The following is a 12238-nucleotide window of genomic DNA, read 5'->3' as shown; positions in this document are numbered from 1 at the left end:
CTGTTCCCTCTTGTCCCGTCACTGGGCACCACTGGAAAAGGACTGTTCCCACCCCCCGGCACCCCCCCTTGAAGGATTTATCAGCGTTGATAAGATCCCCCCTCAGTCTTCTCCTCTCCAGACTGAACAGCCCCACGGCCCTCAGCCTCTCCTCGTAAGAGAGACGCTCCGGTCCCCTCCTCATCTCCGCAGCCCTTTGCCGGACCCTCTCCAGCAGTTCCCTGTCCTTCCTGACCCGGGGAGCCCCGAACTGGACACAGCGCTCCAGATGTGGCCTCCCCGGGGCAGAGCAGAGGGGCAGGATGACCTCCCTCCACCTGCTGGCCACACTCTGCTTGATGCCCCCCAGGATTGCATTGGCCTTCTTGGCCACCAGGGCACATTGCTGGCTCGTGGCCATCCTGTTGTCCCCCAGGACTCCCAGGTCCCTTTCCCCAGAGCTGCTCTCCAGCAGGTCAGCCCCCAGCCTGTACTGGTGCACGGGCAGCCCCCAGCTAAGGAGAAACCAGGACAGCGAGGGCGTTTCAGAGAGCCAGAGGCATCGGAGCATGGGAAGGGGTGAGAGCAGATAGAGCAGAAATTAATGCCGCCTCAGAAATTAATGGTGCACTGCCATAATTTTGCTCAGATAAAGCAAAGCGGAGCAGTACCTGGTAGCGAGCACGTCTCACGCTGATCAGTGTCGCTCTGAAGTGACACATGGCTGAGGGGTGTGAGGAGTGAAATGGGATTTGGAGGAAGCCTCAGGGAGTGCAGCAGGGCTGGGAGCATCCCATCGCCCTCCCAGAGCAGCGGGGCTCAGGCTGAGCCAGAGCAGCCGATAATGCAGTGCCGCGGGAGGGCAGGATGAGGGCTTGTGCCTCCGCGGATAAAACCCAGGGCGAGCTCAGAGCGGGGAAGATGCCTTCTGTTTATTCCCCGAATAGAGGTGCCCCTTCTTCTGCGACCGCAGTGAGAAAATCAGCGCCAGTCCCGGAGCGGGGGGACTGTTGTGGGGGTTTATTTCTGCAGCTGCGCGGGCGGACTGAGAAGTGGCCGGTCCTGCGCGCGGGGGACGTGCCGGGATGTCAGCCCTGCCGCCAGAGACCTGGCCAGACCTGCGGACACACCGCCACCGCTGTAACCTCCCCCTCTCTTTTATTGCCCCCCAGGATTGTCCCCAGCTCTTCCCCACGGAGGAGATCCTGATCCCGGTGGGAGAGGTGAAACCCATCACGCTGAAGGCCAGAAACCTGCCCCAGCCCCAGTCCGGCCAGCGCGGGTACGAGTGCGTCCTCAGCATCCAGGGCGTCATCCACCGCGTGCCCGCCCTGCGCTTCAACAGCTCCAGCGTCCAGTGCCAGAACAGCTCGGTGAGCGACCGGGCAGGGGCAGAACCGGGCCAAAAGGTGCCCAAAATGGGTGTCAGCGCCGAATAGCTGCGGAGGGGGTGGGCTGTGCCACGGGGAGTGTGAAAAATCCCGGGGTTAAATGAATCCCCAATTCCCGGTGGGAACCTGCCGCAGGCGTGCGAGGTGTTTTATCGTTCCAGCCTGGAGAAGACCCTTTATCTGGCGGTTCCCTGCCTGACCGCGGGGGGTCAGCGAGGGGAAGGGGAGGAGGAGGAGGAGGGAATGCGGGGAAGGTGTTAAGACGGGCTAATTCACGCGGGGGAGATAAGGCGAATCACAGACCCCTTATCGGGGAGCTGTCGAATTCCAGGTCACGGTAGCTGGATGAATACAGTAATGCTGAAAGGCGGCGTGGTGCAGGCAAGGAGGGGGAAAAGGAAAACTGCCCGGGGAGAGAGCACCGCGCAGCAGAGAGAGGGAAATGATCGGAGTGCGGCCGCCGGAGCAGCGGGCAGGGGAGGAGAGCTCTCCTCTGTGGGATGGGACTCAGCCCTGCCAAAGGACCTGGCAGGATTGTGCCCCAGAACGCCCCAAGTCACCGTGGCGGGTGCTCGGGGATGCTGAAACCCGTGTGGCAAATGCAGACCACCCTCCGAGCCCACGTTTGGGTCCCGCGTGGCACGCTTCAGCCGGAGGACGGGCAGGGAAGAGCGGGGTCCTTCCTCTCCTCGCCGTGCCTTCGAAGCGGTCCACGGGCAAACAGGGCACACGCAGTTTGTTTTAGGCAGCAGAACAGGGTCTACTTTAATATTCAGCACACATGGTCTTAAATTGTTAATGAAGCTTTGAATTTTTAAAAATTTCACTGGATATTTATATATCACTGGCCATCTTTGGGCCTTGCAGCTTGGTGGATAATAAATGTATTAATATTATATAGTACTTTTCCTATCCAAAGCGATTTATAAACATTAGAGAAGTACTTTTATTCCTGTTAGGCTAATAGGAAGTGGTAGGCAGAGGATGTCAGGGCAATAATGTACTCAGAGCTTTATCGCTTGCACGGAAGATCTAGTTTCATACCAACTTAGTAAAACCCAGGCAAGGTGAATCAGTGCCACCAAAGGTAAGCTAAAAGTGTACAACTATTGCACAGGGACAGCTGAAGCAGTCTGCTCTGGTTTAATCATCATTCCCTCGTGCCAAAGAGGATGGCAGTCTTTGCTCACCTTTTTAAGTCTTCTTAGCAACTCTCAATTGACTTAAAGAGAGCATCAGAACGAGGTCTCATTGGTGCTAATTGTGATAATGGGAATTTCAGAATACACTGGGAACTCACCTAAAGCATCCAGATGGACTCTGCCAGGGCCACCGGGCCATGCAGGAGATGGTGAATAATTCAAGGCAGTGCTATCCTTGCCTAGGCTGAAGCAGAGACTGGGAAAGGACCTCTCTGCACCATTTATTTTTTCTCAGCTGTTGCCTATTTCATCAGCCAAAGCTCTGCAGCGTGGTTTTTAAGCTCCCAGTCACACTAGGGTGCGTGGTGGCTGTGTAAGAAGATAGCCTGAAGGCAGCAGTCCTTCCAGTATGATTAACTAGAAGGGCTGTATTGATAAGCTAGAGACTGAGTGACAAGAGCAACCACTGTGAGTGGAATAATTAATCTATTACCTCTCACAAGGACTAGATCTGATTTAATTATCTCTTCCTGGTGAGGAGGAGGGAGTCAAAGCGGGACCCTGGAGATGAAGTGTAGTGGTTCAGACATCAGCACATGTTTTTAAGCAGAGAAAAAAATTCTTTTCCTATTAGTGTCTCCAATATATCCTCCCAAGCATTTCATTCTCCATCTTCTCCTTCAGTATCTCTACGACGGGATGGACATAAGCAACTTAGCAGTGGACTTTGCTGTGGTTTGGAACGGGAACTTTGTCATTGACAACCCAGAGGATCTGAAAGGTACCATCTGCCCGAGGTGGCTTTCGAGTCCGGGGAAGGAGGGGGGGGGGGGGAGGGGGGGGGGTAGGAAGCGGGAAGCGGCTCCTGGGGCAGAGCGGCGTTAGCTGCCATCACTGCAGCTGCCGGCAGAGCCATCGTGGTGCCGGTGGATCCTCTGGGTGAGAGCAACTCACTGCCCCACTGACAGTGGAGCTCACTAAGCAGCACCGATGCAGCCCTTTGGGGACCGCTCGTGCCGATGCGCTCCGCGGCTCCTTAAATCAGAACTCAACGTGTGCCTTCGCTCGGAGTCCGAGAGCAGCCGCGGTGCGTCCGAATACTTCGGTTGCTGGCTTGGTCCTGAGCGCCCGTCCCCTCTTCCCCGCAGTGCACCTCTACAAGTGCGCAGCGCAGCGCGAGAGCTGCGGGCTCTGCCTGAAAGCCGACCCCAAGTTCGAGTGCGGCTGGTGCAGCGGCGAGGCCAAGTGCACACTGCGGCCGCACTGCAGCGCACCCACCGCCCAGCCCTGGCTCGACTGGTCCAGCAGGAACGTCAAGTGCTCCAACCCTCGCATCACCGAGGTAAGCGCGCGCGTCTCCCACCCCTTCCCCTTACTCCCTCCGGGGTGGATTTGTGTCTGTCTCCCTCTCCTCTGAAAATCCGCCGTCGTCCATCCGGCGCTGAAGAACAGGGAATAAAACGCTCCGTTACTTTCTGTGGAGTTAATGTGTGGCTCTGCCGGCACGTGGCCGGGGTGCGCAGCCCGCGGCCCCGCTGAGCAGCTGTCGCTCGCCGGCGATGTGACCGGCGTTGGGGTGACCGCTATGGACCGTTGCAGGAATGCTAATTAAACTAGGGAGCTAATTAGTCTATAGTCGATGCTTCTGATGTTTCTGTTCAGACCACTGAGGGGTGCAAAATGTCTCCCAGGAGCATTTTTACCAGTAAAACTGCACTCGGTCTGTTAACGTTACTATTAGGAGTGACACTTGTATCAGGTGGGGGTGAAAGGAGATTTTGGTTTCTCACTTAATTAACTCCCCCCAAAAGCCTCCCTTGCCCTGAGCGTGTGTCCGCGCTGCAGCAGGCGGAGGCCGTGCGTGTAAAACAGTGTTGGATCCACGTGGCCGGTGTGCGGCGATGCTCGTGGCAGGGCAGGAGCAGGGCTTCTCAGCGCACGAGCTTCTGCCAGCTGAGTAAGGAGCCCAGTACACGTGGACATTTCTTCTTAACTCAGATTAGTTCCTGCACCAGCGTAGCCAAACTGGCTCGTGCTCAGAGCCCCCGGGAGGACGGCATCAGCCTCCGTTTTATGGAGGATGGAGGGAACCCCAGCGGTGCTGCGCCGGGGCTGGGGCTGACTGGAGGAGGATGTTGCTGAGGAGATTCCGTCCATCCCACAGGGACGTTCCCAGCCCTCCTGCCTCCCCGCGCTGTGCCTTTGGGCAGGTATTTCTCCTGGGCAGTGTTTTGTAAGCTGCGGAGTGGAGGCTGTGAGGCTGCGGGGGAGCGGAGGCGGCGGTGGTGCTGACTGCGCAGAGGGGTGAAAGCGTTAAGACATGTTGAGAGTCTGTCCTTTCCTTGGATGGTTGGTTGGTTTGGCAAGTCATAGCTATCTTACAGAGAGAAAATGAGCCTTAAAGGCTTGCCGGGGTATTCACCTTGTCCTGCCAGTAGCCAGAAACCAAAGTTTCTTGTCCAGGTGCTGTTCTGCTACAAGATGCAAAAAGCAAAACAGCCTCTGCCTGAGATTCTCTTCACCGTAAACCATTCAGACAGTTGTAACATTGAAGAAGTCTTAGATTGATTTATTTACCCCTCCTTGAGCTAGGCAGGGAAGGCGAAAAACGGTCTGCTCCAGCCACCAAGTGACTTACATCTAAGCAGTGCCAGGCTGGCTCTCGCGGCTGGCTGCGGGCACGGCGCTGCCACCGAGTGTTTTATCACTGTCCAACTTGAAAGCAATACTTTTGGTCTCCGTCCAAGGAGAAAAGAGCAGAGCTTTGCTGTTACAGATTTCTTGTCTCCATAACCAGGTCTGCGTCTCAGCCTTCAAAGCGGGAAGCGCGGGGTGCCTCGCCAGGGGATGTTTTGAGCCTCAGGAGATTGCCCTGGGTGGATTTGGAGATGAGAGAATTGAGTCGGAAATGTCTGTGCTTTAGTTGGCAGATTGGCTTATTCCACAGTGAGGGGCAGCGATAGAAAATACAGGTTTCAGGGGGGTGTATTGTCCCATGGCCTCCGCTGACTCTGGCAGCGCTGTGAGCTCTTGTGATTTTATCACAGGTCTTGCAGTGTTTGGTGTTTTTCCTTGAACTCCACCTCCCGCCCTTCTTCTTATGAGTTCACAGATATTATTATTTTTTTTTTCTTTTCATGAAAGCCAAGTTTGCAGTTTTCACTGTTGTAGAAAAAGAAGGGGGAAAGCAGAGGGAACCAGTGGCCTTTTTCATGTGCTTTGAGATCCACTGATGGGAAGGGCACTCTATAGGGCTCAAACTCTTACAGAATTTTGCTAAGTTCTTGAGCGGTCAGGTCTATAGAAAATAGCAAAGCCCGAGTAGAAGCCCTGCAGGGTCGATATTCCTAAACCCAAACCTTTCAACAGCGCAGGTTAACTTCCCTCATCCCCCTTCGCCCCCAGAAAAGTGTATGGGATTGTCTCGGAGACCATGAGACCTTTACAGCCTTCGTTGCTGTTGGGTCCTTTTCACTGAGATCCGAGGGGTTTTTCAGTATTTTTGGGTAGCGTTTCGCACTGCCCGGTGCTGCAGAGCTGTGGGCTGACAGCTGGGGAGGGACCCCGCTGTCCTGCTGGGACCGACCTGCTCCTGGCGGGTGTACAGCAGGCGCTGGTGGGACGCTCTCCATCCTGCGTGGGGAGCGGCGCTGGGTCTCATAGCGGGGCTCGCGTTGCAGCCTGCGTCGCTCGGACTAAAAGAGCCTTTAAGAGGGGCCATTTTCCACTCCTTTCACATCATCTGGCCAGGTTCACTCTTTCTGTCAAGCCGGAGGTCAAGGGCCTCGCTCCCAGGCGCCGGTGCCTTCGGGGGCTGCAGAACTAGTAAGAAGAGATTGTGTTTTAATAGTCATAAAAGCAAATGAGCAGTAGGTTGTACGCAGTCCTTTTCTTTTCCTGAGCGAGAGGCCCAGCTGTCACCAGCGGTGCCCCTTGAACAGCATAAAACTTCCACGCGGTCTGTGGTCTTAGCAATAAATAAATAAAAATCAGTTTTCTCGCGAACAAGCGGCACTCTGATCTCCTATTCATTTATTTGCAGGCCTCATTAATATAACATCAGTGCAACAAACAGCTGAAGGGGGGGCAGTGTCAGGCTGAATAATGGAGTTGCTCTGCTGAGATAACAATTAGGCTCTGAATGTGCTATCAGCGAAGGCAGAGACAAGGAGGGATCATGCCGGGATGACAATGCCTCTGTGCTGGCTCCCCGCTGGGCTCATCAGCTGGGACCCAGCCGGCTCCGAGCAGGAGGAGAACAGACAAAGGGAACCAAGGGGGGGGACATTTTGGGAGGGGGCAGGGGTTCTGCCATTTATTCTGCAGGCGGGGCGCTCACCCCGCGCCCGACCAGATGCCGAGGGGTTATTGCGCAGAAGGGTCTCAGGCTCGCGCTTGCCCCCAGCGCCAGGCGGAGGGCCCCGTCCTGGGTCTCCGTCTCCTGCACAGACCTCGTCTGGAGGCTACATACTGCCTGGTGTCGGAAACGCTGAAGCGTGCAACCGGCGAGACGTGAGGCTGAGGACGTTTATCCCGCATCGTTAGAGCAGTGTCTTCTGCAGGCTGGGGAGGGAGGTGGGCTGGCGCCGTCGGGGGGCTCCTGCATCCCCGGGGGGCTCCTGCATCCCCGGGATGCCCTGGATCCTACGCTCGGAGATCCCCGACGCCCCCGCCTTGGTTCCGAGTAAGAAGCAGCAACAGCAGAAGTGCAGCGGTGCATCTGCATCCCTTGCGGGATGCAAGGGCAGAGCGTCAGGGTAACCGAGCTCCCGCCACCAACCCCTCATCTCTGCGCTTGGATCCTCTCTGTGAATAACACAGTGCTTCGCGCTTGCTTGAATCCTTTTCCTGAGCAGCAGGAACGTGCTTTACTAGAGGCGGCGGATTGCTCGTTTGTCTCATGCAAGGCGAGGCTGATGCAGAGGGGAGAGGTGACCGGCTCATGGTAATTCGGGGGCTCAGCAAAAGCAAAGGCCCTACCTCCCGACCCCCTCTGCATCTCGGTGACTTTCACACTGCTTCAGTTTGGCAAACAACCTAAAAACCTCCCAGCAGAGGTACAGACCCCTAAGCCGTAAATGTGCGATTCTTGATAATGGCCTTGGTTTTCTTCACATGCCCTTTGCAGGTTCTTTTGATCCTCTGCAGACCTCTGAGTGAAAAGCCACTGTACTACAGTGCATTTCTTGAAAGTGGGGAATATTTCTTCTTAAACCTGTCTGTCTCGGACCAGAAATCTGGACGGTCATTGCAGCCGGAGCAGCTCCCCGGCAGGACCCAGCTGGCGTTAAGGCAGACCGCGGGCTGGGTTTGCTGGCGGAGCTTCGGCCGAGCGTCCGCCACGCGTCGAGGTGACCCAGGGACGCTGCCCGGCCGGGTGCTGCGCGGGGGGTCGCCAGCGCTCCGTGCAACGGGACCTTTAAGACTTATCTTCTTTCTGCGATTTTGACTGAATCTCTCCAGCTGTAATTAATTGAATGCATCTGTTCTAACCCTGGGGCTGCTTTATGGCACAGTTACTTCAAAACTGTTCAATTAGCGGCCACTAAAATCTAGGTCGAGTGGAGCTCCATATTGGGGATTTTCCAGGTCAGGACATTTTCAAAATACAGAATCAGCTCTGCTTTGTTCGGGGAGGCCGGTTGGCTCCGCCGGTTGTGGTAAGGTTGGGAAATGGCAAACTGCGACTTCTTTTGCAGAGCAATGAGAGAACGAGCCTGGCGGTGTTAAGTGCTCCAGCAAACACGTTTTACCGTAATCTGGAGCTGCAAAGGACAGTTGTAACTGTCAAGTACGTGAACTGCTGAGTTCAGGTGATTCCCAACTTGAGATGTAAACATTACCAGTGGAGGCCTTCAGGACTCGGTGTAATGCAATACAACTTGATTTTGCAGTGTCTTTTATGGGCACATAGTGCTTCACGGAGCTAAATGATACAAGACGTGCTACGCCGTGTGAGTTAGAGAAAACAGCAGCACAACAGGCAGTGTGCGGTGAATTAATTAGAAACCTCAGTCGCGCGGTCGAGGGGAGGGGGAGGTAGAAATTAAAGCGTACACAGAGGGAGGAGGGGGTGGTTTGATGTCCGGGGTGGCTCGTGGCTCCGCTGGGTGCGTGGGGCAGGCTGGACCCCGCCACCTCTGCCCAAATTCCCCTACAGCGGGAGCAGGGAGCGAGAAGTGGGGAGGTGCAAGCAAGGGAGAAGGAAAATGGCTTCAGCCGGGCTTTGAGATGCAGGGGGTGCCACAGGAGTGACAGGGCTGCCCTGATGGCATTCCCAGTTTGCGCGGGGTGGGAGGGCGCAGACGTGCCCCGTGGCACTGGCAAGTGCAGGGGGTCCCCCAGAGCTGCGTTGGGGCGCACTCAGCCCGCGGCGTGGCAGGTTGCTGGGACGTGCTCTGGCGATGGGGCTGGTGTTTTGCCGCCTCCCGAACCCGCTCGTGTCCGGGGAACGGCGAGCTCTGAAGAAGGTGAAAGAAAAGCAGCCAGCCATCCAGAAATGCTAAGTAAAAGGTTTTGAAGAGCTCAAGTCTTTTGCCAAAGACAAGGGTGGAACAAACATGCGTAAACAAGATTTAGCCATTAAATTAATTAAATTGCATTATTATGGATTATGTTTATTTATTAATAACAGCTGTAGCATGGAGAAGATTAGTAACTCACCCAAGAGCAACAACAGACCGGTGGCTGTTTCAGGACAACTGTTTGAGAGTCTTAGGTCCAAATATTGTGACTATACATTATTGTAATTTATACTCGTAATTGAAGAGGATATTGTCCTTAATGAAAGTCTATAGAAGCAGAGATGATTATGGCTGCGGCAGGCTATAAACAGGCGGCTTTAAAGCACACACCTCGCTCTTTTAACATTTGTAAGTCATTTGAGGTGCCAACTTACTAATAAAATGTGACATTAACGTTCAGAGAACAGCCAAGGCAGAAGTTAGCAAAGTTCTCCAAAGCAGCAGGCAACTTCTGGAAGGTGACTTAGTGTCTTCTGTGTATATAAAAAAGGAGTCAGTCTTATCCTTCCACGAGGATTTCTGGGGGAGGCATTGCCCACGCTTCTTGGGCAGCTCAGGGACCTTCGTGTCCTCCCCTGGAGCTCAGCACAGACGGGTTTCAGCGTCCTTGGGCTAAAATCCATCTGTGTTGGATCGGCCTGGGTATGGGCTTCCCCAAGACATCTAGAGGGGTGAGGGGAAGGTGGTGCCGGCTTTGGCAGCAGGAGCAGGTGGAGGCTGCAGCACTCAGCCTCCCTGGGCAGCCTGCAAAGGAAAAGCGTGTTTCCACGCCAGACGCGGGGCTGGAGAAGCGCGGGTGCTGTGGGGACACCAGCTCATCTTTCCTGTGTTTTGTTTCCCTCTAGATCCTGACAGTGTCAGGCCCCCCAGAAGGAGGGACGAGGGTGACCATCCGTGGCGTGAACCTGGGCCTGGATTTCTCCGAGATCGCCCACGGGGTGCAGGTCGCGGGGGTGCGGTGCACGCCCCTGCCCGAGCAGTACGTCGTCGCAGAACAGTGAGTGGCCTCCAGGACCTCACCTGTCCCCGCTGCGGGTCCCCGGGGCTGGCCAGCCTGCCCAAAGCCTCTTCCCTCACCTCCAGCGAACGCGCGGGAGGCCAATAACTCATCCAAACGCCAGGCATCACCTCGCCACCCTTCCCAGCCCTGCAGAGCTGCAGGAAGGGGTCTGGAGGTGGATGGTGCCTGGAACGGGGATGCCATTCCTACACCAGAAGGGATGAGGTGCTTGGATGCTCTCTCCGGGGGGGGGTGTTAAGCAGCCCTTTAAGCTTACATTAAGCATTTTGTTTCCTTCCACACCACGGTTCCTGCTTTGCTAAGCAACTTTTCTGATGAGCACCTTGCCGTTGATGCTGAGCCTCTCTGCCCCCTCCGCTCCCCATCGCACTTTAAATTCAGCCGGCGCTGCGGGCTACACGCAGCCATTTGTTAGGCGGGTGAGGCGGTGACAGCCGCTTAATCCGAATGGGCCTCCACTGGAGTCAATTCATTTATTTCACTAAGAAAAATGTCAACCGAAAATTAGAAAATAGGCATGTAACAGAGGATGGGCGAATAAACCTCCCAAAGTGACACTCGCTCCTGTTGCTGTTTCGGGGGGAGGTTGTTCTGGTGTAGCCGAGGTGCTGGAGGGGGTGTTGGGGGTCGTTGGTGCAGGGCAGGAGAGGAGCAGTACGTGACGTCTCCCCTTGGGTCGTCTGATCTCAGCTGCTGGGGACGGGGACGGTGTCCTGTGTTAGCAGGGCCGTGGGTGCTCGCGGTGGGTGTGGGGGAGCCCAGACCCCCGGGGTGGTCCCCGCAGCACGGATCTGCCCCAGCTTCGGCAGCAGCTGAAAGCCGTTGTCCTCTGCTGGTGAACTGCGTTTGGTGGGTCCCAGTCTGACCGCGGCGTAGTGGAAGGACCTGTCACTAACGTGTGTTGGCGTTGGTTTGTTTTTTGCTCGCTCCTTGTCTTTGTTTCCCCACCTGTAAGACAGAAATGGCGTTAGTCTCCTCTTCCGAACGGCGAGGATGTGTGGGGTGTATCAGTTAGGACGTCTTTTCCGATCACTGGATGAAGGGCGCTCTGGACGTGTGGGTGTTATTGCGGGGGTGGCTCCAAGCACCGCACCGATAGTACTGTCACTGCGAGCCGATCGGGCTGTTCTGCTGAGCAGTGTTTTGTTTTATTTTATTTTTCAAATAAAGGATGGAAGATTATAAAATTATCCTCCTTTGATGGTATGAAACTCTGATTTTATAATCATGACTCTAATTACGGCTCTTGAGCTTTCAAAGTTTGTTAACATCATTAAAACATTTACCCTGGGCAGATAACAGCAAGCGTTTGCATGAGAGCTGCCTTTTAAAGATGAATACAGATAAAAGGACCCTCTTAAGGGTTCTGTGGGCAGACTGAATTCCAAGACTGTAATGACTCACCATATGCTCCAGCCACGCAATCTATCAGCCAGCAATTAGGTTAATGTTGGTGAAAGGGCCACTTAGCCCAGCAATCAGCACCCTACAGCTCTGCCGAATGCATCATTTTGTAACAAGGTACCTGCTGGGAATTTGGCTTTTATCAGGAATCGGGATCAGGTGTACCAGGTCGCTTGTGCCCTGTCCTGCGCCCCGCCATGCCTGGCAGTGTACGGCAGCTGCTGCTTTACTGGCAAATAGTTGCTTATTTGGTGTTTCCCCCTGTAGGTAGCGCTCGGTGTATCCTTGCTTCTTGTGGGAGAACACCTCCGCTCTCTTCTCCTGCCCGTGGGGTGTCAGGAATCACTTCACCCACCGTCCTTGGTTTGCCCGTGGGCTGGCAGGAGCAGAGGGCACTGGTCCCCAGTGGCAGCCCCGCAGCGCAGACCGGCCTCCTGCCCCGCAGCCCGTTGGCGGGAGGAGGAGGAGGAGGAGGAGGAGGAGGAGTGAAGTAGCAGAGGAGAGAGGCATGGGCGATGTCTGGTGGAAGGCAGAGAGGAGCACATGGCAGATTAATGCACACAGCTGAGATGCTTCAGTTTCTGTTCTCCAAAGACCGCGTCTCTCTAGGCAACCCGGTTTGATGTGCAGTAGTAAGGACTTGCGTGTTAGAGCTCTTTACTACCGTGTGTGTGTTTCATTAGGCCTCCTGGCATCACCTGTGCTCGCTGTCTGTAGGTTCTTTTTTCCTTTCGTCTTTTTATTTTATTTTATTTGTAGTGAATTTAAAGCCGCTGA

The 12238-nt window shown here is 55.1% G+C and overlaps 1 protein-coding gene across 1 annotated transcript in view; it reads left to right on the top strand.

Annotated features, from left to right (window-relative positions):
* Positions 1-12238, top strand: part of PLXNA2 (plexin A2) — a gene marked incomplete at its 5' end in the record, with an annotated part of 154785 nt that overhangs the window by 106031 nt on the left and 36516 nt on the right. Inside the window, 4 exons of the mRNA XM_082494522.1 lie at positions 1152-1352; positions 3197-3293; positions 3661-3854; positions 9882-10033. Of these exons, the coding sequence (XP_082350648.1) occupies positions 1152-1352; positions 3197-3293; positions 3661-3854; positions 9882-10033 (644 nt within the window). The remainder of the gene's footprint in view (positions 1-1151; positions 1353-3196; positions 3294-3660; positions 3855-9881; positions 10034-12238) is intronic.

The sequence above is a fragment of the Vanellus vanellus genome, assembly GCF_965231255.1.
Source record: "Vanellus vanellus genome assembly, chromosome: 23".
Classification (NCBI taxonomy): domain Eukaryota; kingdom Metazoa; phylum Chordata; class Aves; order Charadriiformes; family Charadriidae; genus Vanellus; species Vanellus vanellus.
Note: the sequence above shows the minus strand (reverse complement) of the source record. Positions and strands in the feature narration are given on the sequence as shown.